This window comes from Myodes glareolus, chromosome 16 (genome assembly GCF_982192425.1).
Source record: "Myodes glareolus chromosome 16, mMyoGla1.1, whole genome shotgun sequence".
Lineage (NCBI taxonomy): Eukaryota > Metazoa > Chordata > Mammalia > Rodentia > Cricetidae > Myodes > Myodes glareolus.
The window spans coordinates 54360004-54377624 of record NC_142041.1 but is presented as its reverse complement, the minus strand read 5'-3'; the positions used below and the strand labels follow the sequence as shown (position 1 = coordinate 54377624).

General features: G+C 38.1%; 1 protein-coding gene across 1 annotated transcript in view; it reads left to right on the top strand.

The window, feature by feature from the left end:
* Cyp7b1 (cytochrome P450 family 7 subfamily B member 1) overlaps nucleotides 1-17621 on the top strand; it is a 179602-nt gene that overhangs the window by 126371 nt on the left and 35610 nt on the right. The window contains exons 2-3 of the mRNA XM_048420615.3: nucleotides 8104-8240; nucleotides 16687-17277. Of these exons, the coding sequence (XP_048276572.3) occupies nucleotides 8104-8240; nucleotides 16687-17277 (728 nt within the window). The remainder of the gene's footprint in view (nucleotides 1-8103; nucleotides 8241-16686; nucleotides 17278-17621) is intronic.

The following is a 17621-nucleotide window of genomic DNA, read 5'->3' as shown; positions in this document are numbered from 1 at the left end:
GCATGATTTGTAAATATCTTCTTCCATTCCATTATTTTCCACTACCATATAGAAGCTTTTAATCTTTCTGTGCTCTGTTTATCTTTTGCTCTTGTTCCTTGTGCTTTGGTGTCAAATCTCTGGACAAATGTCAAGACAAATCTCAAGGAACTTTTCCTTTATGGTTTCTTCTAAAGTTTTAGATTTTTGAGAGATTAAATTTAAGTATTTTATTCATTTTCAGTTGACTTCTACATGTGCTAGAACATACACGGGTATTAGACATTGTCTAACAGCTTTTCCCCTCTACCTATTGATATGACCAGGTGATTGTTTACTTTAGTCTGTTAATGTAATAGGTTACACAGAAGATTTTGAATGATGAGTCCAGCTTGAATACCTGGAATAAATTCCACCTACTCAAATATTTGTTGAATTTGGTTGATGAATATTTGCATCCACATTTATAAGATGTTGATTACTAATTGTCCTTCCTTGTGATGTTTGCAGTTTCTTTTTCTTGTTACGGTATTTCGTCTTTTATCTGACATCAACTGTAGAGAAATTTCTCAGATATTTTAAACTCACCAGTAATTCCGTAGACCTGATGCTTTCTGCACTGGAAGGTTATGGATGATAAATTCCATGTTTTAGTAGATATGTTTCTACTTTTAGATATTTTTTTTCTTTGGGTAGAACTCTGAAAACCTTATTTGGGTTGTGCCCCTAGGAGCTCTACTTTTCTTTTCCTCATTCAAGTAAGTTTGTGCTCGGTCATTATCAGATTGTTTCTCTTTAAATGTTCCTGCTAGCCTCTGACTTCAGCAGCAACTTTCTGTTCCTATCAGCTATAACTCACATTTACCTGCCTCTGCTTTAAGGCTGATGGCTCACCTTATGCCATCAGTTGTCTGGTGGACTGAAATTTCTTGACTGTGAGAATGTTCTGTGTTCTTCTTGTGCATATGGAAGTGTTGTTGATTTCCCACCTCCTTGCATACCTCTTCCAACCGAGGAACTGGAAGTCCCAAGTTCAGATTTTATGGTAATAGTTTTCATAGCTTCCCCCAAACTCGTTGCCAATTGGTTAATATCAGCTAATGACTCATTAGAACAGTGCTTGTAAGACTGCTTGTAAACACACCAGAATTTGAGTGTTCTTTCTTCATTAACAGCCCTTGTTTGAAAATCTGTGATTTGCAAAGTACTGAAGTAGGGTCATAAATTTAGAGAATTAGAATAAGATAGATCCTAACTGGAGTCCCCTCTCCTCTCTCTCAAACAGGAGCACTGAAGTTGGTGCAAGTATTCTAAGTGTTGATGTTGGTATAGGGTCTGATATCTCAATACTATTATTTACGAAGTGCTTTAAATGTATCTGAAGTTCCAATGGACATTGATTATGAAGACCAATGCTGTTCTCTTATCCACAAGATTCTTTTTTTAACTTAGAATTTTTATTATTCCTCAAAATTTCATTGTAGTCCTGTATTTATGCCATTTACTCCTGCATCTCGTCCCTTCAGCTTCTCCTGTGTCCGCCAACTACCTTGTAAATTCATAATCTAGTCTTTTTATTATTCTTAATATAGTATATATATTCATATACATACACAAACATGTATATTATGTGTGTATATATGTATATAAAATAAAATATATATGACACATGGTGTATGTGAATATGTATATATGTATATATATAATGAGTCCATTTAGTATTGTTTGTCTTTTATGAATATATGTCTGTGAACTTGCACTCATGAAATCTCAACAATATAGTTAGTTGCCTAAACAAGACCTGCATAAAGACAGCACCAGTTGAAATGTCTAATGCAAATGGGGGAAATATCAGAAGGCCTTACTCCTAAGTGAAGAGCTAAGAGTAGGGGGTCAATTATCTTTAGGGAAGAAACCCCTGATAGGGTATCCCATGCCACAAGATTCTTTATGAGGAAATTAAAAGTTGTTGTTCTCTGGATTTGCAGTCTGTTGACACTTCTCAGTCTACCACCTATGTTTTATACCTCGTATGTATAACCATACACTGAACACTATTACTGAACACTAGACACTGCCTTAGTTCCACTTTTAAAACTACTACCAACAGAACCTTCTATGGGTTTAATACGTTTATTGAATGAGCTGAGATGAAAAGGCTTGCGGTTCTCTAAGCCAGTGAACAATTTGTCAGAGTTAAAGATTGCTCATTTCTCTCCTGTAAACTTTCTGGTGATCTCATCACTCTCCTTCGAGTCCAGCTTACCACTGGGCAACCTCACTATTTTGCTCCCTTTTGCTCTTCCTCCTCTTAATTCTCAAGTACCCAGTCTCTTTTTCTTTCTTTGTAATCTATCTCTGTTAGACGACATCACATCAGAGATTTATGCCTCAGTAATCAAACACACACCATGAAACTTCTAAAGAACCATAGCCCTTTCTTGAGGTCAGCTTTCTGTGTAGTGTCCTTTTTGTCTACTCAATCTATCAAGTCCATGTCTATCTGAATACTCACCAGCTTCATTAGCCCAGTGGGTTGAAGGATGGAGAAGTTCTTCAAAGCTGAAAATGCCCAGGAAGGTGAAGGTACAGAGCAAGGGTTGCTGGCTGAACAGCTTACACAGACAATGAGTGAGTAACCACACACATAAGCAACTGCATGCAGGGTAAGACAGCAGTGGAACCAGCTCTGCTTTGTGTACCCACTCTCTCCGTCTCTGTATGCTGCTAGAACATGAGAGCTGTTACTCTCAGTTATTGGTAACAAAGACCGAGAATCTGCATTGTATTAAGTCAGATGTACAAAATATATGGTATTCCTGCATTTTCAGAAAACAATATACACTCGGTAGCCAAAATATTTAAGATATTTATTTTTATTTTATGTGGGTGAGTGTTTGTCTGTATATGGGTACCAAACACTTGAGGAAGCCAGAAAGCGAGATTGAATCCTCTGGACCTAGAATTCTGCATGAGCCACCATATGGGTGATGGGGAGCTTGAGCCCCTGCAAGGGCAACAGGTGCTTTTAACTCCTGAGCTCTCTCTCTGGCCCCAATAGTAGTAGCCACATAGTTTAGTCTCTGCATTCAATTCTAGGTGTAACCTAAAGATGACCTTCAAATATTGTGTGTAATCAATTTTTCCGTGTTGGTGTACTCTCAAAGGGACAAGTCTTAAACATTTTATATGCTGTATTTGGATTCTTCTCCAGTATTTACTGTCAGAGAAGTTTGGACTTGATGTTTTACATAGATGTTAAGATGTAGCCAAGCACCTATGGAAGAAATCTTAGGTGCTGGTGAAATTGTGTGTGCAAAGAATTTAGATTGGATCTTTGAAGATACCTAAAAATCCCAAGTGAATATGATTGTCATATCACTTTACATACTAACTTGAGAGTGTATGCATTATTAAAATGAGATAAAGAAAGAGTAGATATTATAGGCTTTTAAACTTCATATACAACATCAGGCCCAGGTTTAGTCCAGTCTTAGGATTGTATTAGCCACAAGTGGTACTGAGCATCCTGTGTCCTCACTCAGCAGAGAGCACCGAATAGTTCATTTTCAAAGTCATGGGGCAGGAGTAGGACAAACAGCAGTAGTTGCCCTGAGCCATGTGTCAACAGGCCGTTCTGGACCAATATAGTGATGGCTCTCCTCCTTATATAGGTTTTACAACTATCGCAATAAAGATAGATCGCTATTTGTTTTGGATGGGTTGTAAGCTGAACAAGCACTGTTTTCCGCCCGTAACTGTGTACAGTTGTGGCATAGTGCTTAATAGTCTTAAATTTACTCCTGCCAAAATAAATACAGCTATAAGAAATAATGGCCCTGCCATGTCTGTAACAATAAAATGGCATCCTAATGTGGCTAAGTAATATGGAATACAACTAATATTCCCTTGGATTTCTGCATCCCATCCTCTCCCCTGTTTAAGCGCCATGGAGAATACAACTTTTGGTTGAATGACAGTATAGAAGATGACATTAGTTGTTTTAAATTAGAATATGACAAAAGGCCTTACTAAATCGTATTCACAATGCAACATTAAACCAGACACAGTAAAAAGAGATCAAGGGAATGAGTTGAGTTAATATTTTGAAAGAGAATGCTGTGAACTAGAATGCTTAAAAACTTCAAAGGATCCTGGACCAGTTGTGTAACAAATTCCACCCTGAGTATCCCGCTCTCTACTCACATGAGTGCTCTTTTCTTCTCTAGTGTTTGGGGAGATGCTTCAGTGGGTGAAGAGCCTGCCCAATAAATATGAGCCCTGAGTATGGAATCCCAGCACCCATGCGAAAAGCTGGGTGTGGTGACTTGTGTCTATAACCCCGGCACAGAGTGGAAAGCTGGATTCAAGAAAATAATGAGTTAGCCATGAGTTGGTTTACAGTCCCATAATCCCAATACAGAGATTCAGAAGCAGGGGTAAAAGCATACTTGAGTTCAAGGCCAGCCTTGGCAATGCCCTGTCTCAAAACAAGTATTTTTTTTGGTTTCAATTTTCTTATTAATTAAATTTATTCATTTATTTTGTATTCTGACCACAATTCACCTCCCTCTTCTCCTCCCATTTCCTCCCTCTGCCTTCCCACAGCCTTCCCCACAATCGACTCCTTCTCTTTTTCTGTTCAGAAAGAGGCATATTTCTCATTAATATCAACAAAACATGGCATACCAAGTTGAGGTAGGACAGATGATATGATCCTATACATAAGCAACCCCAAAAATTCTATCAGGGAATTCCTACAGCTGATAAACACCTTCAGTGATGTGGCTGAAAATTAACTTTTAAAAAAATTGAGTAACCCTCTTACATACAAATGATAAATTAACTTAGGAAAAAAATAAGAGAATTGGCATTCTTTATAGTAGCCAAAAATAATATAAACTCTCTTGGGGCTAAGCATAACTAAGCAAATGAAAGAACTTTATGACCAGAACTTCAAGTCCTTGATGAAAAAAATTGAAGAAGATAGCAGAAGATGGAAAGATCTCCTATGCTCATGGATCAGTAGGATTAACATGGTAAAAATGGATGTCTTCCCAAAAGCAATCTACAGATTCCATGTAATCCCCACCAAAATTCCAACACAATTTTTTATAGACCTTGAAAGAATAATACTCAACTTCATCTGGAAAAGCAAAAAACCAAGGATAGCTAAAACAATTATGTAAAATCAAGCATAATTTTTTAAAAAAATTAAAAGAAAGAGAATAGAAAAAAACTATAAAGAATAAGATCAAAGGTTTTGTTGTTGTTGTTGTTTTAACAATGTGGCTTGTTTCTTTCCACGTGTCCTTGCAGATGTACTTAAATACTGGCATGTCTGAAATATTAGAAATAAAACAAACTGTCTTTTAAATAAAGAATGCAAAATCTTCCCTTGATTTCTATTGCAACTCAGTTTTTATTTTAAATCCCCCCCCCCCACACACAGTGGCAAGATCTGCTGCTTACATTTTGTTTAAGTCTATTGTGTTGGTATATAGGAAGTGAAGAGTTCTGATAGGGTTAATACAGCTGCATTAAAATAAAACCCTTGATGAGTTGATGATAATCTTGACCTTTGATTAAATCTGAGCTAGTAGTATTTGTGATTGATCAAAGTGAAATCCATGAAGCACGTAGTATCACAGATGGACAAGAGAATTGAAGTCCTTCTGAATATTTATTCTGATCCATTCAAGGATTTTAAAAAATTGATTTTCCAATTTGTCTTATTTTTATCTTAAATCAGATTGTATTTACTAGATAAATAGATAAATGACCGGAAGAAATTTTGCAATACAAGTTTGCTAATGTCAGAGATCAAAAAAAGAAGAAACTTTTAATTCATAGTATTTTAAGGAATGTTTCACATACTTAAAATTACTTTACTAGTGATATTTAGCAAAAATCCTAACTGTGGTCATTATTTTAAAAAACTCTTCATAAAATGGTAACAAAATACAAAATTGAAGAAAATTATACTGAGGTTTTGTGGGTTTCTTTTTCTTTGTGTGGTGCCAGGAGTCAAACTGAGAGTCTCATTCGAGCAAAGTAAGCAAGTACTTCACCTCCAAGATCTCCCACACGCTCTGCCCTGGCATCTTTATTGTTCTCAGTAGCATAACATATTTTTCAAGCTAATTCATTGTCGTTCTTCTGATTATGTAATTCCAGCCCGATTGACAGCTGATAACAAAGAGCTTCATGTTGGCAGCTAAACTCTGTGACCTTTGACACCCGGAGCACAGCATGAGCTCTCGGATGTGCAGTAGACTGTGTGCACTGCTTGTGTCTGTCAGTGCGGCCGGAGCTCTTCACTGCTGAGATTTTTTTTAATGGGGTTCATGGATTGACTGATTTTCCTGCGTGCTGGAAAGCACAGCTATGGGGCTGCAGAGTTTACAGAATGTTCTTAACCTTTAGGCAAATGTCTTAACATCTGAGACCTGAGATCCTTTGGCCATGAAAACAAGGGACCACACTAAAGCCTCCAAGGTGACATCTTTTTCTAAACTCTTTGATCAACCAGATGAATGGGAAACATACCCAGTGAATAATGTGGCTTATTCATTCTAAAGAGCACACCTCCTTTCAATGTGCACAATTCCCTAAAGTGTTTTTGCAAACTTTCAAATCCATAATACACCGTTTCCTTAAAGCTTTAGCATACATACATACAATGAAGTCTTATTAAGATTTAATGAAATCATACCCCATATTTGGAGAAGAAGTAAGTGCTTCTGCATACAGTTGGAGGTAAATCACCTAGTCCATGTAACTGAACACTCCATGCTACTATGAAATAAAATATGGGAGTCTATGAAATTAAATAATCAGCAATTGAAATGCATGGTTTATAAGCAATTTAATTCTATCTTAGATTAGACCTATCACATAGCTGTTTTGGGTATTAGTTTGTTTTCTGTTGCTGTGATAAAACACTAACCTAAAAGCAGCTTGGGTGAGAAGGAGTTATTTATTTGGCTTAAAATCCCATGTCACAGTCCACCATTCAGAGGTATTAGGGCAGGAATTTAGCCAGGAACTGAAGAAGAAACCATAGCTTTCTCTCTGTCTCTGTCTCTCTTTTGTTTCTCGTTCTCTCTCTTTCTCTCTCTCCCCTTCCTCTCTCCATCTCAATTTTCTGGCTAGGACCAATTGTCTTATAATTTCTGAGATCACCTACCTAGGGGAAATAGCCTGCAGTGGGCTAAGCTATCTCCCATTACTTAGCAAACAAGAAAATATCCCACAGACATGCTCACAGGCTAATCTGTGGAGGAAACTCCTCAGTTGATGTTTCCTCTTCCCAAGTGTGTCAAGTTGACAACCAAGATCAGCCTTCACACTTGGCAAGTACATAACCAACAACCACAAATGTTAGTTAACACTACATTGGGTGGTTGCTAAAGAGAAAGATTAGAGATTAAAGACACTTGTGCTCTCTCAGAAGACCCCAATTCAATTTCCAGGACCTACATGGTGGCTCACAACTATCTTTAATTCTACTTTCAGGGTATCCAATGCCATCCTTTGGCCTCCTCAGCCACTTGGTACACAAACATACATGTAGGTAAAACTCCCATATACATACAACAAAATTGTAAAAATAAAATAACCAAGTTTAGTTCTTACTAGATTAAGTAGGTGACATTTATAGCATGAATTGTAAAAGACAAAAGTAAAATCAGGCAATTCACTTTTTTTTTTTTATATCAGCATGGTAACCAAACTGACAGTTTTGCAAAATACATTCTACAAATTGATTTGGTTACCTACTGTGACTCTTAGCCACAGACCCTTCAGGTGTACAGTGATGGAAAACTGGACATATGATAAATCCATCAGACTGTGACTTAGCTGTCAAGCAGCGGTGGAATCCTTCTAAGAAAAACGGTATCAAAAGTTGAGGAACAAAAGCAAGGAACTGAAGTACTCACCCAATATCCACACAAACCAAAAGTGCTATAAGCCCGTGTTGGTGACGACTCAAGGACCAAGGAAGTACTAAACCGAGAGAGCCTGTGCAGCTCATGCGTTTCTATTTAGATTGGATACATAACCTGCATGTAATAAAACATGAATAATTTCATTTTTCTTTGATTTCTTTCCTCTTCATAGGCGACCTGGTGAACCTCCCCTGATAAAAGGTTGGCTTCCTTATCTCGGCATTACTCTGAATCTCCAAAAGGACCCCTTAGCTTTCGTGAAGACTCTCCAAAGGAAATACGGCGACACTTTCACTGTTCTGCTTTCAGGTGGGAGGCTCCACTCGGAGCACTTTGCATGCGGCATACACTCTTGCTGGCTCCTTAGTGCCTCACATTTGCTCAGGGGCAGCATGTGGAACATTCATCTAGCATTGTTGAGCGAAAACAAGAGAATGGTTCGCGGGAGTGCAGTGATAGTCATGTATACAACCTGGTTACAGACTCCTCTACTACTTACCAAAGACTCCATTCTCCTGGTCCGACTTGTCAATTTATTTGGGGTCGGCTTGGGTTATTTGGCAAGAGTTTGAAGAAAAGAGCTAGGATGTGTTTTGAATGAAGGATTTCTTCACAGAGTGGCTTTAGGAGTGTAAGGAAGTTTAGCAGACAGTTCAGAGTTCGCATACCCACTCTCCCTTGGTCACAGACTCCCAGCTAGAACATTTCATCTCAGTATGGCACTTCATTCCGATTGATGTGCTGATGTGGGTACACTATTCCACCACTCTAAACATCTGAATTTTCCACATAATCATTTCCCTTCCCTAGCCTTGCAAACACTAGTCTGGAGTATTTTTTCTGCATTTAAACTGTTCATTATAGTTCAGACTTTAAGTCAACCTCCCTCAGGACCCAGCAATTCCACTCTTGGGAATATACCCAAGAGATGCCCTAACATACTACGAAAGCATTTGTTCAACTATGTTCATAGCAGCACTATTTGTAATAGCCAGAACCTGGAAACAACCTAGGTGCCCCTCAATAGAAGAATGGTTAAAGAAGGTGTGGATCATATACACATTAGAGTTTTACTCAGTGGTAAAAAACAATGACATCTTGAATTTTGCATGCAAATGGATGGAAATAGAAAACGCTTTACTGAGTGAGGTAACTCAGACCCAAAAAAGAGGAATATGGTATGTACTCACTCATAAGTGGATTCTAGCCATAGTTAAAGGTCTTTGAGTCTATAATTCGTGATCCTAGAGAAGCTAAATAAGAAGGTGAACCTGAAGAAAATCATATAGTTATCGTCCTGGATATTGGAAGTAGACAAGATTGCCAGGCAAACTTGGGTGCACGGGGTTGGGTGGGGGTGGGGGTGGAAGTAAGGCAAGATGGTTAGAGAGAAGGGAGAAGGGGAGGATGGGGGATAGCTTGGGGGAATGGGATGGGGGGAGGGAGGAAGGATGGATATGAGAGCAGGGAAGTATATATCTCAACTAAAGGAGCCATTTTAGGGTTTGCAAGATACTTGATTCTAGAGGGGTTCCCAGGTCCAAGGAGAGGTCCCCAGATTGTTTCCTGGGCAGCAGAGGAGAGGGTGCCTGAACTGGCCTTGGCCCATAACCAGACTTTAAACACAAAACATATACCTGTTCTGTGACTCTCCTTGTTACATCACAAATCCTTCTCATTCCTATTATTTCTTCACTTGGGATCTTTTCTTTAACTTGAAGCCATATTATATGTCTCCTGCTTGCAACTTATTTTTCAATATTCTCTCTTCTACCCTCCCTCCCTCTTCTTTCATTCCTTCCCTTTTTTCTTCTTCCCTCCCTTCCTTTCTTTATTTCCTACTTCTCTCCCACCCTCTTTCTTCTTGGTCCTCTTCCCTCTCTCCTTGTTTCCATCCTTCCATCCCCCTAGCTTTATTTCTATACCCATCTCTATCTCTATCTCCTAGATGTTTTTAGAAAGCTACCTGCATTTGCCATCTCTAGCAACTTATCTTCTAGAGTTCCACTAATGGTACCCAGTTATCTACTCTTCTTCATGGTCAAATTTATCCTCAATATCCCGTCTTGGTGTCTTACTGATCTCTAGTTCCTTCTTGAAACATCCAGTTGCTTCCAACTGTCTTGAAACTGACCCTTCATCTTCCTCTATTGATTCTGAGTGTCTTTCTTTTGCCATATGTATGAATGTCTTTCTATATCAGTACATCTCCTTTAAGTTTTTCAATATTGTGGAGTACAGGTTTTTGAAATATGACTTGATGATTCTCTGGATTTCCTCTGTGTCTGTTGTTATTTCCTCCTTTTCATTTCTAATTTTGTTAATTTGGATATTCTCTCACTGCCTTTTGGTTAGTTTGGATAAAGGTTTGTCTATTTTGTTGATTTTTTTCAACGAGTCAACTCTTTGTCTCATTGATTCTGTGTATTGTTTTCTTTGTTTCTATTTTGTTGATTTCAGCTCTCAATTTGATTATTTCCTGCTATCTAATTCCCTTGGGTGAGTTTGCTTCTTTTTGTTGTAAAGTTTTGAAATGTTTTATTAATTCACTAGTGTGAGTTTTTTTTCAGCTTTTTTATGTAGGCATTTAGGGCTATAAACTTTTCTCTTAACACTGCTTTCATTGTGTCCCATAAATTTGGGCATGATGTGTGGTCATTTTCATTGAATTTTAGGAAGTCTTTAATTTCTCCCTTTATTTCTTTCTTGACCCATTGATGATTTAGATAAGCATTGTTTAATTTTCATGTGTTTGCAGGAATTAGTGTTGCTGTTGAATTCTAGTTTTAAGCCATGGTGATCTGATAAGATACATGGGGTTCCTCCATTTTTTTTTGTATCTGTTGAGGTTTTATTCTACTCCTAAAGAACTAATGATACCTTCTGCTTGTAATGACTTCACTGAAGATCAGACACAACTTTCCGTAAACATTTGAGTAATAAAAGGATGGAGATTCAACTTGATTAACCATCCAGGAGGTTAGTTTTAATTCACCCATGAACAGGTAACATTAGTTTTTGTTACAATTTACTCTTTCCCCTGACAGCTGACAAATCTCTTCCAATGACAATTGCACAAACTGCAATTTCAAAAAAAAAAAATGGAAATGAAAGCAGCCATGCATCTTAGAAAGACTTTTAACATTTCATATGATTTTCCCAAGACCCCTATCCGATCCACTCCCACACCTTCTTGTTAACTGCCTTGTGTTTACAGTCTCATTAATATGCCTCCTCGCTGGAACATTCCTGCACACATAAATACCTTTGTGCCCCTATCTTTCCTCTTGCGCCTCCTTCTGCCAGAGCTCTGCTCTCAGCTGACCTTTGATCCCTATTGCTCATCACTTTCTCTTCAGATCTTTTCCTGTCCATATCACCCAACATTTGGAACCCCCTTACTAGGACCCAGTTATCCACAGTACCTCTGCTCAGTGTAATTCAGACAACCAGGCTTTACCACGTACTCACCTGCCCATCTCCGTCTTTTTCTGTTAGTGACTCTCTTCCAATTTATTCAGAGCTCAGTGCGGATTTAGTCACAGCAAATGTTTGATGAGGGAAATTCCTAACATCTTAAAACTGATGAAATTCTATTAGACAGACAAAGAGGATGCAGCCAGTGCTTCCTTTCTAATTGCACTTGGAGCTAAACTAAAGGTGCAAACAAAGTCTTCTTTTTAAATAACTTCTAAAATGGAACCTCAAATTTCCAATGAGCAGTACAAAAATTATTATAACTTCTAGATTTCTCTTTTTAAGAACTTATGCAAAGGTTGCCTAAAATGATTCAACAAAAACTTGTAGATTGGATAGCTTTATTCAGCATCTGGGAGATTTAGGCAAGAGAGTATTGAGTTAGTGATCAGCCAACAACATCCTGTAAAAAAAAATAGAAAAAGAAAAAGAAACTTTTATTTTATAAAGGAGGAAGCCTGAGAAGATAGGTCAGTTGGTAAAGTGCTTGCTGCATGGTGTTATGTACTTAAAATCCCAATACTGGGAAGGAAGAGACAAAGGGATTGATGGATTCTCTGTCCTGTTAGCAGACACCAGGCAGCCAGCCACAGGTCCTGGTGAGAGACCCTCTCTTCAAAATAAATAAATAAATAAATAAATAAATAAATAAATAAATGGGTAGCACCTGAGGAACAACTGTGGCTAACCTCTGTTGTTTACAAGCATACATGTGTACATACGCACACATAAACACATATACACATACACACCTAACAAACAAAAGCAATTAATCCATGCTCACTTATGATATCTTAACCGTAAATTCTAAGAAGTCTAACACTGACTTAAATATTGACTGCCTAAATAAATTTAGCCATCATTATGTTTTTGAACTCAGTAATAAACAACCACCATGGGATAAGCTTAGCTGTCTGTCCCTCACCCCCATCAGTTTGAATATATACGTATTGAGAAGGTCTGTGAATACACAGTTTTGATGATCAGTTTGTGATAGAGCTCATTTTAGAAATGAAGGACAAAGTCATCCACCCTTGTCCCTGATGTGTGTGCTTCTTGCAGGGCACGCAAATGATTGTCGTACCCAAAAGTCTCATGGGACACAATTGTCACCTTAATAAAGAAATTGAAAGGTACAGCTTTCTATGAGAAACCTCATAAATTCGAGGCCTGCCCCAGAAAATAGTTTTCTAATTGATTTTGTGTGTTAGTGCAATGGAATCATTTTCCTTAAATGTCACCCCAGAGAAGCTCTACTGTACATCATTGTCAACTGCTAGAGAAATCTCCCTAATAAAGGGGACTGAGTACATACAGTGGTCTCTCTCAGCAGATAAAACACTGGCTGCCCATTCAGCTCCCAACTGATGCTTATATGGTGACATACAACCAAAAACCTGATGGATTTCAGTCAAGGAAATTGAAATCTTGTAATTTAAGAAAATTAATTTGAAATCAGCTTTTTTTTCATGTTCTATAGACTAAGCAACTGACTTGAATTCCCACGCCTATGTTGATGTGGTACCAAATTCGACATATAAACAGCAAAACTCATTTATTATCTAAAAGCCAGACTTCTTGCATGTAAGACTTCAAGGTGATTAGATATATGTTCAAAAATAAATTTATCAAACTATTTTGAATTATGTAGCATTAGCTTCCCAAGGAAATAATATAAAGAAAGAAAATTAGAGTATTGGGTTGGCAATGCATTGGTGGGATATCTAAGAATTCCGGGACTAATAGTCGCAGTCTGTTCCATAAAAGGGAAGAAAAATGAATTAATTGGCAAGGAAGATATTAAAATTGTTGGCCTAATTTCAAAGTTAATGGACATAAAATTATTTTATACTATATCTTTTCAGGCATAGGCCTCACTTTGACATTTACGTTTTAGACAAATGCAAACGCTGAAATTCTTGAAATCAATATTTTACATCTACTTCTGACAGCGTTCTCCTCTCTTTTGAAAATATGGCAAAGGGTATTGTTTCTACACTCGGATCCCTGTGAACTAGGCTGCATGCCTGCTGACACTTGGCATTCATTTACATAAAATCACGCTGAACCAACGCTAATTTCTCTCTGAGCGTTCATAGCCTTCAAGATAACTTTTCAGAAAAATTCCTTTGTTAGGAAATTTAAATTCATTTTATAAATGTATATGTATTTTCCTAACTGTCTGATTACAGAACACAAAGAAACTCTGGTTTTGCATCTCACATTAGCAGATGGTGGACAGATGGTTTAAATTAATATTAATTTTGGAAAACTTAGCTTAAATTGTTTATACTGAAGATTAAAAGTTGGAAAGCCAGCTTAAATCTCCGGGGTTATTGGTACTTCCAACTTGAAAAGTAGAATCAGAAAACCAAAATGTCCAGTTCTAAAGTAATCCACATCTCCTTCAGGAAAAGTGAAGGTAAAAGGCAAGAAACAATGTCGTGTTGGGGAAGAAAATTAAAACTGGAGTGAAGAAGAAATGGTACAGATGCCAGAGAGAAAAGTTACTTGAACTTCTTGGGGCTGATCCTTGAAAAGAACTTACTGCAAAGGCTTGGGGGTTGCTCAGTCCGTATCGTCCAATAATAAGAACCTGATTTTGGATCCCTCGCACCAACATAAAAGTCAGGGATGTAGGAGTGTGTCTGTAAGTGTGTGGAGTCAAGGGGATTCCCTGGAGCTTTCTGGTCAGCCAGTCTAGCAGAATCGATGAGTCCCAGGTCCAATGAGAGATCTTGTCTCAAAACCTAAAACGGAGAGTGGTAGAGGAGGACGACTGGTGTCCGTTTCTGTACACCATGTACACAGATACTTGCACATGCGCACACACAACCTGAGACTAACAACTATGTTTTTTTTTATAAATGTATTAATAGGAATCCAGTTCAAAGGGTAAAAGTGATAGGCACAGAAGCATCATTGAGTTGGATCCCCAGATCCACTTAAGAATCCGGTTATAGCTGTGTACATCTGTAACCTCAACATTCTAACACACACACACACACACACACACACACACACACACACAGAAAATGGGAGGCAAAGAAAAGAAAATTGATTGGAATCTCACGGGCCAATCAGCCTTGGGTACATAGCACAATAGCAGAAAAACCAAGGTGAAAGGTGAAAACCAGCTTCCAAAAGTTGTCCTCTGACTTTCACAGGCACACTGCAGCAAATGCACACCAACAGCACATGTGCACCTGGATACCATACAGCACACACTGTGGCACATGCGCACACACACACAGCACTTGTGCATCTGTACACCGTACAACACGCACTGTGGCACGTGCACACCAACAACACATGTGCACCTGTACACTGTTCAGCACACACTGTGGCACATACACACACACACACACACAGCACTTGTGCACCTGTACACCAGACAGCACACACTATGGCACATGCGCACACATACAGCACACACATGTGCACCTGTACACTGTTCAGCACACACTGTGGCACATGCACACACACACACACACACACACACAGCACTTGTGCACCTGTACACCAGACAGCACACACTGTGGCACATGCGCACACATACAGCACACACATGTGCACCTGTACACTGTACAGCACACACTGTGGCACATGCACACACACGGTCAGTCAATTTTTATAATATGTTAAATGTGTTTGTTTACTTGAACCAGTTATTTCACATTCCTCATTTATACTTTCATTTGAAATGAGCCTGTTTTTATCTTCTGTTCGGGGCAAGGTAAAGAGGGAGGGAGAAAATAAAAGGGGAACAAGTGTGAGAAGAGAAAGTGATAAGAAAGATAGAAAGAGAAGTAATCAGAATGTGTCTATTTCTCATGACTTGAGGACAGAGCAGAAATCTGATATTTATCTTGTCTCTACTTCAAGGGCCAAGTTGTACCAACTGATAGTATCTGGGCTGATACATTGTTTAAAATTTCTTTTTGGATTTAGATGAATGTAGAAAATTGGTTTAAAAAAAGTTCAAAATATTTTCCAAAGGTTGTGATTTGCAAACTAAACTTAGTGCATACACACTCTGAATTTCAGATACTGCTTTTAAAAAATCCTATTAATGTTTAACAAAACCCATTCATTTGAGATGAAGAATGCATGAATCATCACCTGTGAAAATACATAGCTTTGCCTAAAATTATCTCTTTTGAAAAATGAGAAAACTGACTCCCACATTCTCAATTTTTTGTTAGGCAGATGCTGGCAACTTTAGTTAAGTTATAATGGTAAAGCAAGTTATTGAAAGTGCCCAATTTTAATGGGGTCCTTTCTGCTGTTTTTGAGGCAAAACAAAGAACTAATGAAAACAAAACTCAACTTTCTTTGCAGAAGACAGTGCTATATCTGACTAGGATGAACAGTTTGATCTGGAATACCCCTTGCTTCTGTCTTGTCTTGCTCTATTAAATGAATCAGGGGAAAATGGAGTAGATAAAATTTACTGAAAGGAAAATGAATTGCATCATAAGTGTTAAACTGCATTTAAAACTTAAGTTATATTTTTTAAATTGCCTAATAAAAACATTTATACTGTCTCTAGGACTTTATTTACAATGTTTCCAAATCTTTATCTAAAATAATTTGTACCAAATTGATCAAGTTTTGCAATACATTTAGAATTACCATAAATCACGAGAGGAAGTTTTTCAACTAAGGTAACTACAAACACACAGACACACACTAGGCAGGGGAGGGGGGTGGGGTGCTGGCAGACAGACAGACAGAGACAGAGCAAATAGAGTACAGACGCTAATAGCTGAACATGAACACTGAAGGGTTACCCTAACGTAACTTGCGTTTTTAGGAAGAAAAGGCGTACTCACTGTTGCTATTGTGCGCAATAGCTCTAACCAGAAGAGACCATAAAGCAGCAGTGCAGTGAGAAGCCAGAGCTGAGGGAGGGCAAGCAAGCTGCGCTGTCTCAGCTGTTCCGGCTCTCAGCTGCCTAATGCAGGGGTTCGGCAAGGAACGCTCCAAAGTTTGCGCCCGTTTTGAGAGACAGGCCATAGGGAGTGGTGAAGTTTAGAACTTTAAGACATTTACCTTCAAACTTTGAGAGCTTTTTTCACAGCATCCTTCATTTTCAAAGCAGACAGAGTGGGCATTTTGAGTGGAATGGATTTCGGTTGAATTTGTGCGATAAAGCTGGTAACTTCTTAATAAAGTCTCTACTTTTGATTTAAATATTTTCAGACTTAAGATATGTGCTTTGTCTTGCTATCAAATAAACTCTATTCTTTTTCTTTTCTTTTTTTTTTTTTTTTAGGGAAGTATATAACGTTTGTTCTGAACCCTTTCCAGTACCATCTCATAATGAAAAACCCCAAACAATTCAGCTTTCAGGACTTCAGCAGACAGTTATCAGCGAAAGCCTTCTCCATCAAGAAGCTGGTAGCCGATGATGACCTTAATGAAGACATTCACAGAGCCTACCTGTTTCTACAAGGCAAAGCTTTGGACAGTCTCCTAGAAAGCCTGACCCAAGAACTAAAAGAAATCGTTGAGCCCCAACTACTAAAAACCACAGACTGGACTACGTCAAGACTGTTTCCGTTCATTAGCTCACTGGTATTTGAGATCACGTTTACGACTATATATGGAAAACTTCTTGCTGGTAACAGGAAGGAACTTATCAGTGAGTTGAGAGATGACTTTTTAAAATTCGATGACACGTTTCCGTACTTGGTATCTGATATACCCATTCAGCTTCTAAGACATGTGAAATCTATGCAGGAGAAACTTATAAGATGCCTCACGTCAGAAAAACTAGATCAGATGCATGGATGCTCAGAAGTTGTTCAGGAAAGGAAAGAGATTCTGGAAAAACACTATGGGCGTGAAGACTTAGAGATAGGAGGTAAGAAAGTTCTAAACGATTACTCACTAAAATAAAATAATTTACAGGAGACCTTTGAGATAAAAAGAAAAATGGCGACCTTGAAAATTTTTATGCTCTTTCTAATTGGCTAGTGATAAAATGTTTTACTCTGAAACAACCCTCTGTGATAATTGATTTTTTTTTTTTTTTTTGCTGAGGTGGTAAAACAAGATACTTAATGATGATAATGAGAAAGAGTATAACTAAGCGGCATTTACTCCCCTTATCTCATCCCCACCTTCCTGCCCCCCCAACACACATTACATTTTAAACTATTCTCATTAAGCAGAAAATTAGACTTCAGAAGCCTATTGGTTCTCATT